Source organism: Mobula birostris, chromosome 2, assembly GCF_030028105.1.
Source record: "Mobula birostris isolate sMobBir1 chromosome 2, sMobBir1.hap1, whole genome shotgun sequence".
Lineage (NCBI taxonomy): Eukaryota > Metazoa > Chordata > Chondrichthyes > Myliobatiformes > Myliobatidae > Mobula > Mobula birostris.
Window position 1 is genome coordinate 65,690,435 of NC_092371.1, and position 14,956 is coordinate 65,705,390.

Sequence of the window (14,956 nt, forward strand, 5' to 3'; positions counted from 1 at the left end):
ACTTTGATGTGTGTGGCCCAAACTTCTTCAACAGTCTGAGGTGAAAGAAGCGTTGCTGTGCCTTTTTCACCACATAGCCGGTATGTACAGACTACTTGAGGTCCTTGGTGATGTTTATGCTAAGGAATTTAAAGCAGTTCACCCTCTCAAACCAAAATCCATTGATGTCTATAGAGGTTAGCCTCTCTCCATTCCTCCTGTAATCCACAACTAGCTCCTTTGTTTTTGCGACATTGATGGAGAGGTAGTTCTCTTGACACCACTGTGTCAGGATGATGATTTCTTCTCTGTATGTTGCCTCATTATTATTTGAGATTAAGCCAATCAGTGTAGTGTTGTCAGCAAATTTACTTAGCAGATTAGAGCTGTGGGTGGGGACACAGTCATGGGTATACAGAGAGTAAAGGAGGGGGCTTAGTACATACAGCCCTGAGGGGCACCTGTGTTGAAGGTCAGAGGGGCAGAGGTGAGGGAGCCCACTCTTACCATTTGCTGGTGATGTGACAGGAAGTCTAGGATCCAGCTGCACAAGGCAGGGTGAAGGCCGAAGTCATTGAGCATCTAGTCGAGCCTGAAGGAAATTATGGTGTTGAATGCTGAACTATAGTCCAAGAACTGCATTCTCACTTAAGTATCCCTCTTCTCCAGACGTTTAAGGACAGTGTTTAGACCTGTGGCTATTGCGTTGTCTGTCCGTTGGTTGCGTTGGTGGGCGAATTGTAGGGGGTCCAATGTGGGTGATAGCATGCTACAGATGTAGTCCTTGATCAGCCTCTCAAAACATTTGCTTAGTATTGAGGTGAGTGCCACAGGACAGCAGTTGGTCAGACATGTTACCTTGGTCTTATTAGGTACAGGAACAACGACAGATGTTTTGAAGCAGGAGGGCACTTTACACTGGGAGAGGGAGAGATTAATCATAAGGGCCTGCTACCGTGCTATATCACTAAATTAAAAAAAAATTCTCCTCTGCAGAACAGTCAAGTGACTGGGCACGTCCTCTGCTTGAAAAGGGATGGGAGCAGGAAATTCCAAATTAATCTTCGGTGATTAAGGGATAAGGGTAACGATCAGGCTCCTGGAGGGTGTAATGAAAGCAGATGCTACTGAGTCATTCAGTTGCAAATTGGATCCACACCTGAAAATATTCGGCAATGTGTATAATCTGAGTTGATGTATCATGAATGGAAGCGGGAAAAAAGTCGTTGAGCATTTTTCTCACCTGCTGGCAAGGTTTGTTGGAGACTAATGGATTAATACCAGTGCTTACTGAACATGTCCATTGCTGGCACTTATCCCTGTAAGCGCAAGTGCTACACCTGTCCCTACACCTCCTCTCTTGCCACCATTCAGGGCCCCAAACAGCCCTTCCAAGTGACGCAACACTTCACTTGTGAGTCTGTTGGGGTCATCTATTGCATCCGGTACTCCCAGTGCGGCCTCCTCTACATCGGTGAAACCCGACTCAGATTGGGGGAACGCTTCGTCGAGCACCTTCGCTCCGTCCGCCAAAACAGTCAGGATCTCCCAGTAGCCACCCACTTCAAATCTGCTTCCCACTCCCATTCAGGTATGTCCATACATGGCCTCCTCTACTGCCATGATGAGGCTAGACTCAGGTTGGAGGAGCAACACTTCATATACCGTCTAGGTAGTCTCCAGCCCCTTGGTATGAACATAGAATTCTCCAACTTCCGGTAATTCCCTTCCTCTATCCCTATGTCACTCTGCCCCCTCCCCCAGCTGCCTATCATCTCCCTCATGGCCCCGCCTCCTGCTACTACCTGTTGTGTTTTCCCCTATTCTTTCTTCACCTTTCCTGCCTCCCCTCCCCCATCCCTTTATCTTTCCCCTTACTGTTTTTCACCTGAAACCTACCAGCCTTCTCCTTCCCACCCTCCCCCCACCTTCTTTATGGGGCCTCTGCCCCTTCCCTCTTCAGTCCTGACGAAGGGTTCTGGCCCAAAATGTCGACCGATCTTTTCCACGGATGCTGCCCGACCTGCTGAGTTCCTCCAGCGTGTTGTGAGTGTTGCTTTGACCCCAGCATCTGCAGATTATTTTGTGTTTACCATTGCTGGTATGTTGGAATTGTAGACAAACTAAATTGCTTTGTTTCTTGTCTAACAAGTTACAAAATGAGAATGTGATAGTGAAGGGGAATGATGTTCTGTCAGATACTGGCAAAACAATGGCAGTATCAATGGAGGGAAACGGAGAGTCGAGTTTGAAGGTCAAGACCCTTCGTCTGGAGCCTCTGACTTCTGCTTTCCTGCTCCTTGACCACACTCTCACCCATGAGTCCAGATGAAGCTTTCGACCTGAAATGTTAACTGTCCATTTCCCTGAATGGGTGCTGTCTGATCCGCTGAGTTTTGTGTGTAGCTCCAGATCCCAGTGTCTGCAGGCTCTTTCGTTCCCAAGTCAAAGGGAACTTTTTTCCCCAGTGTCATAAGATTAAACAGCTAGAAAACATGTCATCTGGCCCAACTCACGCATGCACGGCAACATAGCTGCTAGTGTAATTCCTTAGCGCCAGCAATAGGGGTTCAATTCCTGCCACTGTCAGTAAGGAATTTGTACATTCCCCCTGCAACTGTGTGGGTTTCCTCTGGGTGCTCTGGTTTCCTCCCACACTCCAAAAGTCGTAAGGATTAGTAAGTAAATGGCCATACTATGTTGGCGACATTTGCGGGCTGCCCCCAGATCTTCCTTGGACTGTGTTGGTCATTGATGCCAACAACACACTTCACTGTATGTTTCAATGTATATGTGATAAATAAAGTTAATCTTTATATTTTATTAATTCCTTCACCAGCACTTGGTTGGTCTCTATGCCTAAGCAACTCAAGTGCTCATCTGGAAACCAGTGGCCCAGCTTCAACCACAGTCTTAAGCAGTTCATTCCGGCTGCTTACCACTATCCGTATGAAAAGAGTCCCGTCATGTCCCCTCTACACCTCTTCCCCCTAAATCTATGTCCACTGGTTTTATCTATCACTGCTACGGGGAGAGATTCCCTGCAATCTTCCCTATCTATACACACGTAACTTTATGTTCCTTGGTTATGTCCAAACTTAATCTCTTGCACTCCAGGGGGGAGCAGACATAGCTCCTGGTGTTTCTCCTTGTAAATGAGCTACTACATCCCAGATGAATCTCCTCTGCACCCTCTCCAGCACCATCCGATACATTACTGACTAGAACAGCATTCTACATAAGGTCTGACCAATGTTCAGAATCAGAATCAGCTTTATTATCACTGGCATGTGTCATGAAGGTTTATAAAGTTAGAGCATAAGATGTCTACTTCTGTATTTGATGCCCTGACTAATGCAGACTAATTTCCCATATGCCTTCCTAACCATGTTATCGACTTGTACCGCCATCTTCAAGGATCTATAGATAAGTTCTCTCTGTTCTTTTAATAATCCTTATGACCATCCCTGCTGTAGTATATATCTTAACCTTATTAGTGCTCCCAGAATGCATCACTGCACATTTATCTAGATTAAACTCCAACTGCTAAATTTCGTCTCATTTCACCATTACATTGATATCTCTCCACAGTAGGGATTCCATGGACCAATACCATTAAGCAAGGGGTCCATGAAGCTCAGGGTGGGAACTCCTGCTCTGAGACTGGTTTCAACCACTCTGCCAATCTTCGTGTCACCCACAGATTTACTAATCTCGCCTCCCGTAGTCACATGCAAATCACTCACGTGTATTGCAAGCTTCAAGGGTCCCAGTACTGGTTCTTGCGGAATATCACTAGTCACAGGCTTCCGATCACAAAAAGCCCTCTCCTGGCACTCTGTCTCCGACTATTCCTTTTCAAAGTTCAAAGTAAGTTAATTATCAAAGCACATAACAGTTATGTGTCACAATGTACAACCCTGAGTTTCATTTTCTTGCAGGCATGAATTTCATGCCCAGGTTCTGCGCATGAGCTCTTTCTCTGTAACTGGGGATTTTTAAGTTAGTTGCTGCAATTTGTCAGTGTCTCATTTTGAACTGCTTAATTTAACATAGGTCAACCACTAAATCAGGGTTTCCAAGTACTGGTGTCATGCTGTCAATATTTCAATTGTGCATCAATACATTACCATTCATAGAACTTCGATCATTTTACCAGAAATATTCCCCCCCCCCGATTCAAAGCTAATATGATTTATAGTCCAGAATTAACATGTTTTTGTGATGATTTCAAAATTATCTTTTAGCTTTTCCTATTAATAACACTGAACCCCAGAGTGGTTCCTTGTATATTTCTGTAATCGAGAAACCTTTCAATCAATATTTACCATTTTTAGTCATTCCTCAGGAGGTTTTGTAAGCACAAAATCAATCAATGTGTTCAAAATGCAGTGACCATGAGTATTGCACTTGTTCCAGTTCATGCTGCCACTGACATCCTCTGAAATATTACTTGATGCGTTCAACTACATAGAAGATTATAGAAAGTAACTTAATATTAAAGCTAGTTTAATAAATTACATAAGATATATAAATACTGCACCTTCATAGCACTTTGGTAAGACCTTAGTTGCAGCATATACGGTATAACAGTAGCCACTTTTATTTGATACATCTGCTCATTAATGCAAATATCCAATCAGCCAATCATGTGACAGCCACTCAATGCATAAAAGTATCCAGACATGATCAAGAAGTTTGGTTGTTGTTCAGAACAAACACCAGGGTAGGGAAGAAATGTGACTTTACTATCTTCGATTGTGGAATGATTGTTGGTGTCGGAGGCTATGGTTTGAGTATCTCAAACTGCTGATCGCCTGGGATTTTCGCACACCACATTCTCTAGAGTTTACAAAGAATGGTGGAAAAAACAAAAAAAAAACACATCCAGTAAGTGACGGTTCTGTGGGCGAAAATGCCTTGTTAAGGGGAGAGGTCAGAGGAGAATGGCCAGAGTGGTTCAAGCTTGACAGGAAGGCGATTGTAACTCAAATAATTGTATGTTACAATGGTGGTGTGTAGAAGAGCCTCTGAACACACAACACATCAAATCTTGAAGTAGATGGGCTACAGCAGAAGAAGACCATGAGCAGATTGAAATAAACTCAGTGGCCACTTTATTAGGTACAGGAGGCACCTAATAAAGTGGCCACTGAGTGTATAAAGTACATATTCAATTTCATTACGTTTGCTGCTTGGAGGGCCAATGGTAGGTTTGATTTCTGTTAGTGACCTGATGACAGTTCAAACCTTGTGGTTGCCATTAAAGTTGTAAGCAATCATTTAGTAATGTAATTAGAAGTTTAAAGTTTAGATCTGATTTTTCATATTTTCAATAACTACGCATTTGCATAAATGGTCATTTCATTTGTTCAGTAGTGTTTATGCTGATACTTTATTAGAGCATGCCTAATATGAGGAAGTCGAAACCAAATTAAATATTTTTGTTTTTTATCTTATCCTCATCAGGAGTGGGAGCAATCTGAGCTGAAGCCTTCAGATAACAATAAAAAGCAGAAGCTTACTACTCCTTCATCAGGAAAGAAAGCAAAGAAAGAAAGCAAGAAAAAGAGATAAATCACAGGAAGTCCACCAGAAATGGAATAACAACACTGTTTCTGTCTTCGTTCTCATTTTGTATTCATTGTTCCTGGAAATGTTTTTTTTTAATTCTCTACTATTTATACATTTTATTTACAGTTGTTGAGTTTCACAAGTGTTTGAACCTAAAAATGTAATTTTCATATGCTGTCTCTCTTGCAGCCTCTAGAGAATTAAAGAGCTACTAGCTTGTAACCAGCCTCCTTAAGCTAGTCACTGCATTAGAAATATATGAATCACTACTCCACGTTCTTCTATATTGCAGTTCAACATAACCCCATTCTTGTATACTACACGGAAAATATTCTTTATTTTAAATAGTCGCCGAATAGAAACAGTGCATAAATTTAACACTGGGCAGCAACACTACATCTTTTGCAGTGATCAGGGTTAAATCATCCATCAAGTCACTGTGGGGAGTGACACACTAGATATGACTTAACATTTTTATTCGGTAGGAAACTTTAAAGCATTGAGACCTTACATTTACATGAGAGCTCACTAGGTCTCCTGTAATAAATGTATGATTCTGCTTTGGAAGATCCGTTTGTTTTTTTTTAATAAAAGGGATTCTGTTACTTAGAGAATTGAAAATTCTCACTTGATATTCTGCTTGGCTGGCTATAACTTGCACATCAGTAATGAATATTATCAAGCGTATTAAAATTAATTTCCAAATGTAACTGAAGCAGCCCAGCAATGTGTTTAGATGAAAGAGCACCTTGGCTTGATATATACAGTAAAACAGATTGAAATGTATTTCTTACCCTCTTTACCCCTTAAAAATCCCCTTGTCTGCTGATTTAAAAATATAAACTCGTTATTTTGTCTCTTGGTGCATTTAATTTTCATTGATAATCAATTTGAGATTTTCCATTAATTTTGCAACACAAGTTGTTAACACAATTGTTCATATTAGAATTATAAATTATATCCAAATGCGTGGAACTATTCAGATGTCATGCATTTAAAATGACATGAAAGTTTTCCTCTACATTTTCAAAATAAAATTAATAAAATGATGAATTTGTCTTCATTAACATTTATTCTCTTTTCTGATTTACTTTATTTCCTATTCTACTCAAATGGTGTGTTCATTGTAGTCAAACATATTTTACTTTTATTGATATTGTTGCTACCTGGTTGAGTTCCTTGATGCTTTTTATGTTTTTGAAGTGTAGAGACTTCTTTTTTCCCAACAGTAGTTGCTTTTATTAAGTATGATTGGAATTTCCTTCATGTTAAAATCAGATGTTTTGCTTTGTATTTATCAGAATAGAGCACACAAAATGGCACAATACAAATAGAGAACTAGAAAGCAACACAAATAAAAGTTGCTGGTGAACGTAGCAGGCCAGGCAGCACCTCTAGGAAGAGGTGCAGTCGACGTTTCAGGCCGAGACCCTTCGTCAGAACTAGAAAGGTACCTTATCATGACCAACAATGGTCAAATATAGCTATGGATAAAAATTAAAACCAATTAGTTGGAACATTTGGATCTGGTGCTTGAAGTAGCAATTACATTGCAGCCAGCAGTCTTAAATTGATAACTGTGGACTGTAATGCACATTAACCTGTGTAAAAATACAAACTGTGAGTCACCTTGGATTCGAAGCTCCAAGCACAGATTGGATGAAATCAGAAAACCAGTTGTCTTTATGTATAAGTTAAGCTAGAATTAAAATTATTTTTGCTGCATTTTATAAACTTGTGGTACATATTGAAGCTTAGTGTTATAAGGGTCTCAACCATTATTCTTTAGTATACGTTATGGCTAAGTCCTAATCTGACACTCATAGCATGCTTCCATTTTTGCATTGACAAACTTTCAGACTTTCATAATTTTATAAAAGTAGTAATAAATCTGCTCTGTGTATTTATGAAAATATATACACTGCAGATTTTTTAATTTTGAAGCATTATTACATTAAATAGCTTTCTCCTTTTCAGGTTTCATTGTAAGTAAATTGATTCACGAATCTGCATGAAATATGTGTATTGCATTTCTGAATTGCAGCAGGCTTGCTAGAGATGAGTAAGGATTGAATCTGGGGCTTTTTAGGAGACTCCAATTTATCAAAACTAATCAAGTCCACCATTAGTAACCAAATTAAATTTTAAAATATCCTTTTGGAATTTTTAATTTGTTTTACCTCATTCAGTTAAAGATGAAGGCAGGTTTTGCTGAAATTAAATATGACCAGACAATGAATGAAAATTGAGTAATTATTTCATTCTATATTTTTGCTTTCCACATACTTATGCTCTTATTTAAATAAAATAAACTGTTGGAATGAGTGACATTGAATGGCAAAGCATTCTTTTGTAACATTCAATTTGGGTAGCTAATATAAATTAGCAGGCTACCAACAGATGAGATTCAAAGCTGGACTTTTTGTCTATAGTCTATCATCTTGCAAGAAAGCTGTAGCACATACTGGTATTGTTGGCCCTGACTTCTCTGTCTCTGCCGATGTGAAGCTCTGCTGTAAGACATTATCGTGTAATCTTATGAGGCAGCTGTTAATAAAATGAATAATAAAATCCAGATCAATAAATTGCAGTGGTCAATGGAGCTTCTGAATTAGAGCCTGCTCGCTCAGAAAAAGAATTGAAGCTGTTAAGAGGTACACTCAGGAGGGTTCAGTAAAAAGCTTGTATTATGTAGCGTGCTGCATTTGCTTGCATAGAGACTGTAGAAGAGACCAGAGTCTTATAGAATTTCTGTGACAACAGCATAAGTCTGCTCCACCCATGATTATGATGGTGTTCGTCATCGATCTGTCAGATGAGAGTTTTGACCAGCTGCTGAACCCTGTGATTTTTCAGAATGACCTGAATGGATTTTGAAGATGGTACTTTGAAGGTGACAGTGGCAATACTCATAACACTGAGCTAAAGGCCAAATTGATCTTGGCCACTAAAGGAAGAGCAAGAGGATGATATGATTCATGTGTCTGTGTAGGAGAAGAACTTGATGGATACAGTGGGGAGGTTCCCTGAGCAGACTGTCCAGGGCATCAGGCAGAATGCCTCACCAACAGGCATCGCGGCCTCATCAGCAGTCCGCTGTTGGTGAAAGGGGCCCTCCCAGTCAGATCTTTCCTGCATGTCCAGAGCATACTCTCAGCAAGTGCTGCCTGTGGGACAACTGTAATGGGAAGAGATGGTAGCTCACCTCTTCATGGGCTGTAGGTTTGTGAAGAGGGTGTGGAGAAAGATTAAAGAGTCTGTGGCACGGTTCATCCTGAGCCCCTGTATGGCAGAGGACTCTGATTTATGGCTGTTCCTAAGGACACACATGGACACAATCATCAAGTGCTGCTGGCAGATGGTCTGCAAACACGTTGAGATGTCCAGAGAGAAATGCTGCCGACTGGCATGTTCCAGGCTGCAGGAGTACCTGCTGAGGGACCCACTAAAGCCTGGTGCAGCCACCAAAATGTTTCCGTGTTGAAAGAGCATGGTATAGGCTTTTTACACTACTCGAGAGGGGGAGACTGGGTTGGGAGAGGAAGCCCCTCGATTATTGTTGTAGTGTACCATAGTACATCTTTGCCTGCACTGACCTTTGCAATATATGATTAAATATTGAATATCATCTCATCAAAGGGTAGAAGTGTTTCTGCATCCCCTGATGTTATTGTTATCGTTATTTGTGCAAACCTCCCTTTTAAAAAGAAAGCTAGATGGTTGTTATTCTTGGATTAGTGGGACTTTCTGCAAATATTCTCTGGTGGGTGTACCAAAACAGGGACAATATGGTTCATGACGGACTGCACTGATTTCAGTGACGTTCAACAGTGGTGTGTCAGCAGCTATACACAGCTGTGTCTACATTTTCGTTGGATATGTTGGAACAGTCCATGTTCCAAACTTATACACTAGTAATGCTCCGTAATTCTTTCTCTACTGCATTGATGACTGCAATGTTGCTATTTCCTACACCCATGCTGAGCTCATCAATTTTGCCTCCAACTTACACTCTGCCGCCAGTTTCACTTGGTCCATCTCGGACACCTCTCTCCACTTTCTTGATCTCTCTATCTCCATCTCTAGATTATCTATGGACATATTTTACAAATGCGCTGACTTTCACAGTTACGTTGAATACGCCTCTTCCTATCTTGTCACTTGTAAAACTGATATTCTCTTCTCTCAGTTCCTCCACCTCCACCATGTCTGTCCTCAGGATGAAGCTTTCCCTAGAACATCTGAGATGCCCTCTTTTCCTCCTGAAGATGTGGTTTCCCTTCCACTACTATCGGTGTAGCCTTCACCTGCATTTCCTCTATTTCCCAGATGTCTATATTTACCACTTCCCACACCCCCTAACATAACAGGGATAAGGTTCCCTTCTCACCTACCACCTCATAAACCTTCATATCCAGCACATCATTCTCCATAACTTCCACCATCTCCAATGGGATCCGATCCCATCACCAGGCCTATCTTTCACTCACCCCTGCCCCCTGCTTTCCACAGGGATCACTCTACTTCATTCCCTTGTCCACTCATCCCTCCCCACTTATCTCCCTTTTGACACATCCCTGCAACCATGACAACTGCTACAGCTGCCCCTACACCTTCTCCTTCACCAACATTCTGAGCTCCAAATAGTCCTTCCGGGTGAGGCCTAGAAGTCCATAATATAGGAGCAGATTTAAGCCATTTAGCCTTTCGAGTCTGCTCCCCCATTTCAATATGCTGCTCCAAATTTCCTCTCAGCCCCAGTCTCCTAGTTTCTCCCTGCATCCCTTCATGCCTTGATCAACCAAGAATTTATCAATCTCTGGTCGTAAATATACGTAAAGACTCAATCCCCACAGCAGTCTGTGGCAAAGAATTCCACAGATTCACCTCTCTCTGGATAAAGAGATTCCTCCACATTTCCATTCTAAAAAGATGCCCCTCTATTCTGAGGCTCTGTTAGATTCTCCCAACATAGGATACATCCTCCCCACATCCACTCTATCAAAACCTTTCACCATTTAAATGAGATCACCCTTCATTCTTCTGAATTCCAGTGAATACAGGCCCAGAACAATCAAATGCACTTCCTATGACAAGCTAGTCAATCCTGGAATCATTTTGGTGAACCTCCTTTGAACCCTCTCCAGTTTCAGCATGTCCTTTCTAAAATAAGGGTCTCAAAACTGCTCACAATACTCCAAGTGGGGCAACACCGGTCCTTTATAAAGTCTTAACATTACATCCTTGCTTTTATATTCCGGTCCTCTTGAAATGAATGCTAATATTACATTTGCCTTCCTCAACACAGACTCATCCTGCAAATTAACCTTTATCCTACAGAAGGACTCCCGAGATCCTTTGCACCGCAATTTTTTTTGTATTTTCTCTCCATTTAGAAAATAATCAACCCTTTCATTTCTTCTACCAAAGTATATGACTCCACACTCCTGACACTATATACCATCTGCCATCTCTTTGCCCATTCTCCTAATCTGTCTAAATCCTTCTGTAGCCTCTTTACTTCCTCAAAACTACCGGCCCCTCCACCTATCTTCATATCGTCTGCAAATTTGCAACAAAGCCATTAATTCTATCATCTAAATCATTGACATAGAACGTAAAAAGAATCAGGCCCAACACAGAGCCCACTAGTCACCAGCAGCCAGCCAGCAAATGCTCCCTTTATTCCTACTCATTGCCTCCTGCTGATCAGCCACTGCTTTATCCATTCTAGAATCTTTCCTGTAATATCCTGTAATATTACTTCCCTGTAATAGTATAGCTTGTTAAGTAGCTTCATGTATGGTACCTTATCAAAGGGCTTCTGAAAATCCAAGTACACAACATCAACCGATTCTCCTTTGTCCATCCTGCTTGTTATTTCTTCAAAGAATTTCAACAGATGTTTCCGGCATGATTTTCCTTTGCAGAAACCCTGCTGACTACGACCTATTTTACTATGTTCCTCCAAGTACCCAGAAACCTCATCTTTAATAATCGACTCCAACATCTTCCCAACCACCGAGATCAGACTAACTATAAGACCATATGTGTCAGTACCTCCAGTTGAACTCTGTCTTTTTGTGTGTTTCCCCCTAGCTGTCAGTCTATAATTTTGTATTGCCATGTGCTCCTGTCCCCACTCCTGCTCTACCCAGACCCTGTATTACTGAGTACTCTGTCTCTCACCTGTTTCTTATTATTACTTGTATTGCTGCCACCTGTGTTTCATTGTGCTCCACCTATCATCTGCCTCTCTGTTTATTGCTCAGTGTATTTCAGTCCTGTGTTTTTACCTGTTTGTTTGCAGATTGTGTTAGTGAATTTTCCTGAGCCTTTCCAGCATCTGTATCTGTACTCTATCTATCTATCTGAATATTGACTCTGCCTGTTTCCTGATTCTGGTTTTTGGATTTTTCTGGATCTTCTGATCTCTGCCTGAACTTTGACACCAACTTTGTTTGCACCTTAGGATTGTACTCTGTCCGCGTGAATATTGACTCTGCCTATTTCCCAATTCTGGTTTTTGGATTTATCTGGATGTTTTGATCTCTGCCTGAACTTTGACGCTGACTTTGTTGCCCCCTGGATTTGCTACTCAGTAAATATAACAGTGTTCACAGTACTTGGTCTGCAATTGGGTCCCTGCTTCAGCGTCCTGACAGTACAATCTGGCTAGAAGGGATCCAGCAGACCCCGGTTGTCTGAGAGCTATTCTGGAGCAACAGGGAGTGAAGCTGATGAGATTCCAGAACCAGCTGGAGTCTGCGTTCAGGATAGCGGAGTCACTTTCTGCTGATCTTGGGGCCCAGACTCGGTCGCTCCAGCTGTCCCAGAGCATCCATCAACATTCTGTGACGGCATCTTCCACCCCACCCTCCCGTGTTCTCGCATGCTCCTCCTGTCCAAGACCCCTGTCTGCCTCCTCCAGAAAAGTAAACATAAGGCATAGGAGCAGAATTAGGCCATTTGGCCAGTCAAGTCTGCTTGGCCATTTAAATATGGCTGATCCTTTTTCCCCTCCTCAGCCCCACTCCCCAGCCTTCTCCCCATAACTTTTGATGCTGTGCCCAATCAAAAACCTATCAACCTCTGCCTTAAGTACATCCAATGACCTGGCCTCCACAGCTACCTGTGGTAATAAATTCCACAGATTTACCACACTTTGGTAAAAGAAATTTCTCCACATCTGTTTTAAATGGACACCCATCTATCCTGAGGGAGTGCTCTCTTGTCCAAGACTACTGCACTATGGGCAACATCCTTTCCACATCTACTCTATCTAGGCCTTTCAACATTCAAAAGGTTCAATGAGATTCCCCCTGCAACCTTCTAAATTCCAGTGAGTACAGACCCAGAGCTATCAAACGTTTCTCATGTGATAACCCTTTCATTCCTGGAATCATCCTTGTGAACCTCCTCTGAAGCCTTGCCAATGCCAGCACTATTTTTCTTAGATGAAGAGACCAAAACTGTTCACAATACTCAAGGTGAGGCCACACCAGTGCCTTATAAAGCCTCAGCATCACATCTCTGCTCTTGTAATCTAGGCCTCTTGAAATAAAGGCTAACATTTGCATTTACCTTCCTCGTCACTGACTCTACCTGCAAATTAACCTTTAGTCCCTTTGCATCTCAGATTTTTGGATTTTCTCCCCATTTAGAAAATAGTCTGTACATTTATTTCTACTACTAATGTGCATGACCATGCATTTTCTATCATTGTATTTCATTTGCCACACTCTTGCCTATTCTCTTAATCTGTCAAAGTCCTTCTACAGACTACCTGTTTTCTCAGCACTACCTGCCCCTCCACCAATCTTTGTATCAGTTGCAAACTTGGCAACAAAGCTATGTATTCCATCATCTAAATCATTAATATACGACAACAAAAGGAAACGGTCCCAACACTGATCCTGCAGAACACCACTATACACTGGCAGCCAACCAGTAAAGGACCCTTTTTTTCTTACTTGCTGCCTCCTGCCAATCAGCAATGCTTTAACCATGCCAGTAACTTTCCTGTAATATCATGGGCTCCTCACTTGGTAAGTAGCCTTATGAGTGGCTTTTCCCCTCAGGAAACCATGCCGTCTTTGTCCTATCTTGTCCTGAGTCACTAAATACTCCATAACAATTGACCCCAACATCTTCCCAACCACTGAGGTCAGGCTAACTGGTCTATAATTTCCTTTCTGCTGTCTTCCTCCTTTCTTAAAGAGTGCAGTAACATTTGCAATTTTCTACACCTCTGGCAACATGCCAGAGTCCAATGATTTTTGAAAGATCATTCCTAATGCCTCCACAATCTCTACCGCTACCTCTTTCAGAATCCCAGGGTGTACTTCATCTGGTCCAGGTGACTTATCTACCCTTAGGTCTTTCAGCTTTTTGAACACCCTCTCGCTTGTAATAGTAACTGCACTCACCTCTTTTCTCTCACACACTTCAACATCTGGCACACTGCTCATGCCTTCCACAGTGAAGACTGACACAAAATACTCATTTGGTTCATCTGCCATCTTCTTGTCCCCCATTATTATTTCTCTGGCCTCATTTTCTAGTGGTCATATATCAACTCTCATTTCTCTTTTATTTTTTACAATACTTGTAAATACAGACAGGGATCAAAAAGGTGAGGGAAGAGGACTGGGTCGAGACAACAGAGACTTATGGAGAAGAGGAGTTATAAGCCGTGTCTTCACTCTCTCATTATGGGCAATGTGAGATCGTTGGGTAATAAAATAGACGAGTTGATGGCGCTAGCCAGGAGTCAGAGAACATTTCAGGAGTGCAGTGTTATGTGTTTTATGGAAACGTGGCTGTGCAAGGACATACCCGACCAAAACGTTTCCATAAAGGGCTTCCAGACTGTTCGGGCTGACCGGAAGTGCACTGAGAGCGGTAAGCGTAAAGGAGGGGGGCTTGCTGTTCTGGGTAGCAACGGATGGTTCAATCCTGGTCATATTACAATCAAGGAACGTGTTTGTAGCCCGGATATTGAACTTTTTGCTGTTGGACTCCGGCCATATTATTTGCCAAGGGAAATCTCACATGCAATTGTGGTTGTTGTGTACATCCCTCCCTCTGCCAACCCGATGTCGGCGTGTAACATCATTTACACCGTTGGGCACAGGAGTACATTCAGCCAGAGACTCATTCCACCGGGATACAGCACTGAGCGTCATGGGAAGTTATTCCTGCCTGTGGCCATCAAACTTTGCAGCTCCTCCCATGGAGGGTTGGACACCCTGGGCCAATGGGCTGGTCCTGGACTTACTTCCATCTGGCATGGTTTACATATTATTTGATTGTTTGTGGTTTTGTATTGCTATGTTTGCACTCTGTTCTTGGTTGTTGCAACTGTAACAAAACCCAGTTTCCCTCGGGATCAATGAAGCAT

General features: G+C 42.0%; 1 protein-coding gene across 1 annotated transcript in view; it reads left to right on the forward strand.

Annotated features, from left to right (window-relative positions):
- manbal (mannosidase beta like) overlaps nt 1-6,626 on the forward strand; it is a 77,592-nt gene extending 70,966 nt beyond the window's left edge. The window contains exon 3 of the mRNA XM_072277154.1: nt 5,449-6,626. Within this exon, the coding sequence (XP_072133255.1) occupies nt 5,449-5,556 (108 nt within the window). The 3' untranslated portion in view covers nt 5,557-6,626. The remainder of the gene's footprint in view (nt 1-5,448) is intronic.
- Nucleotides 6,627-14,956: the final 8,330 nt, after the last annotated feature.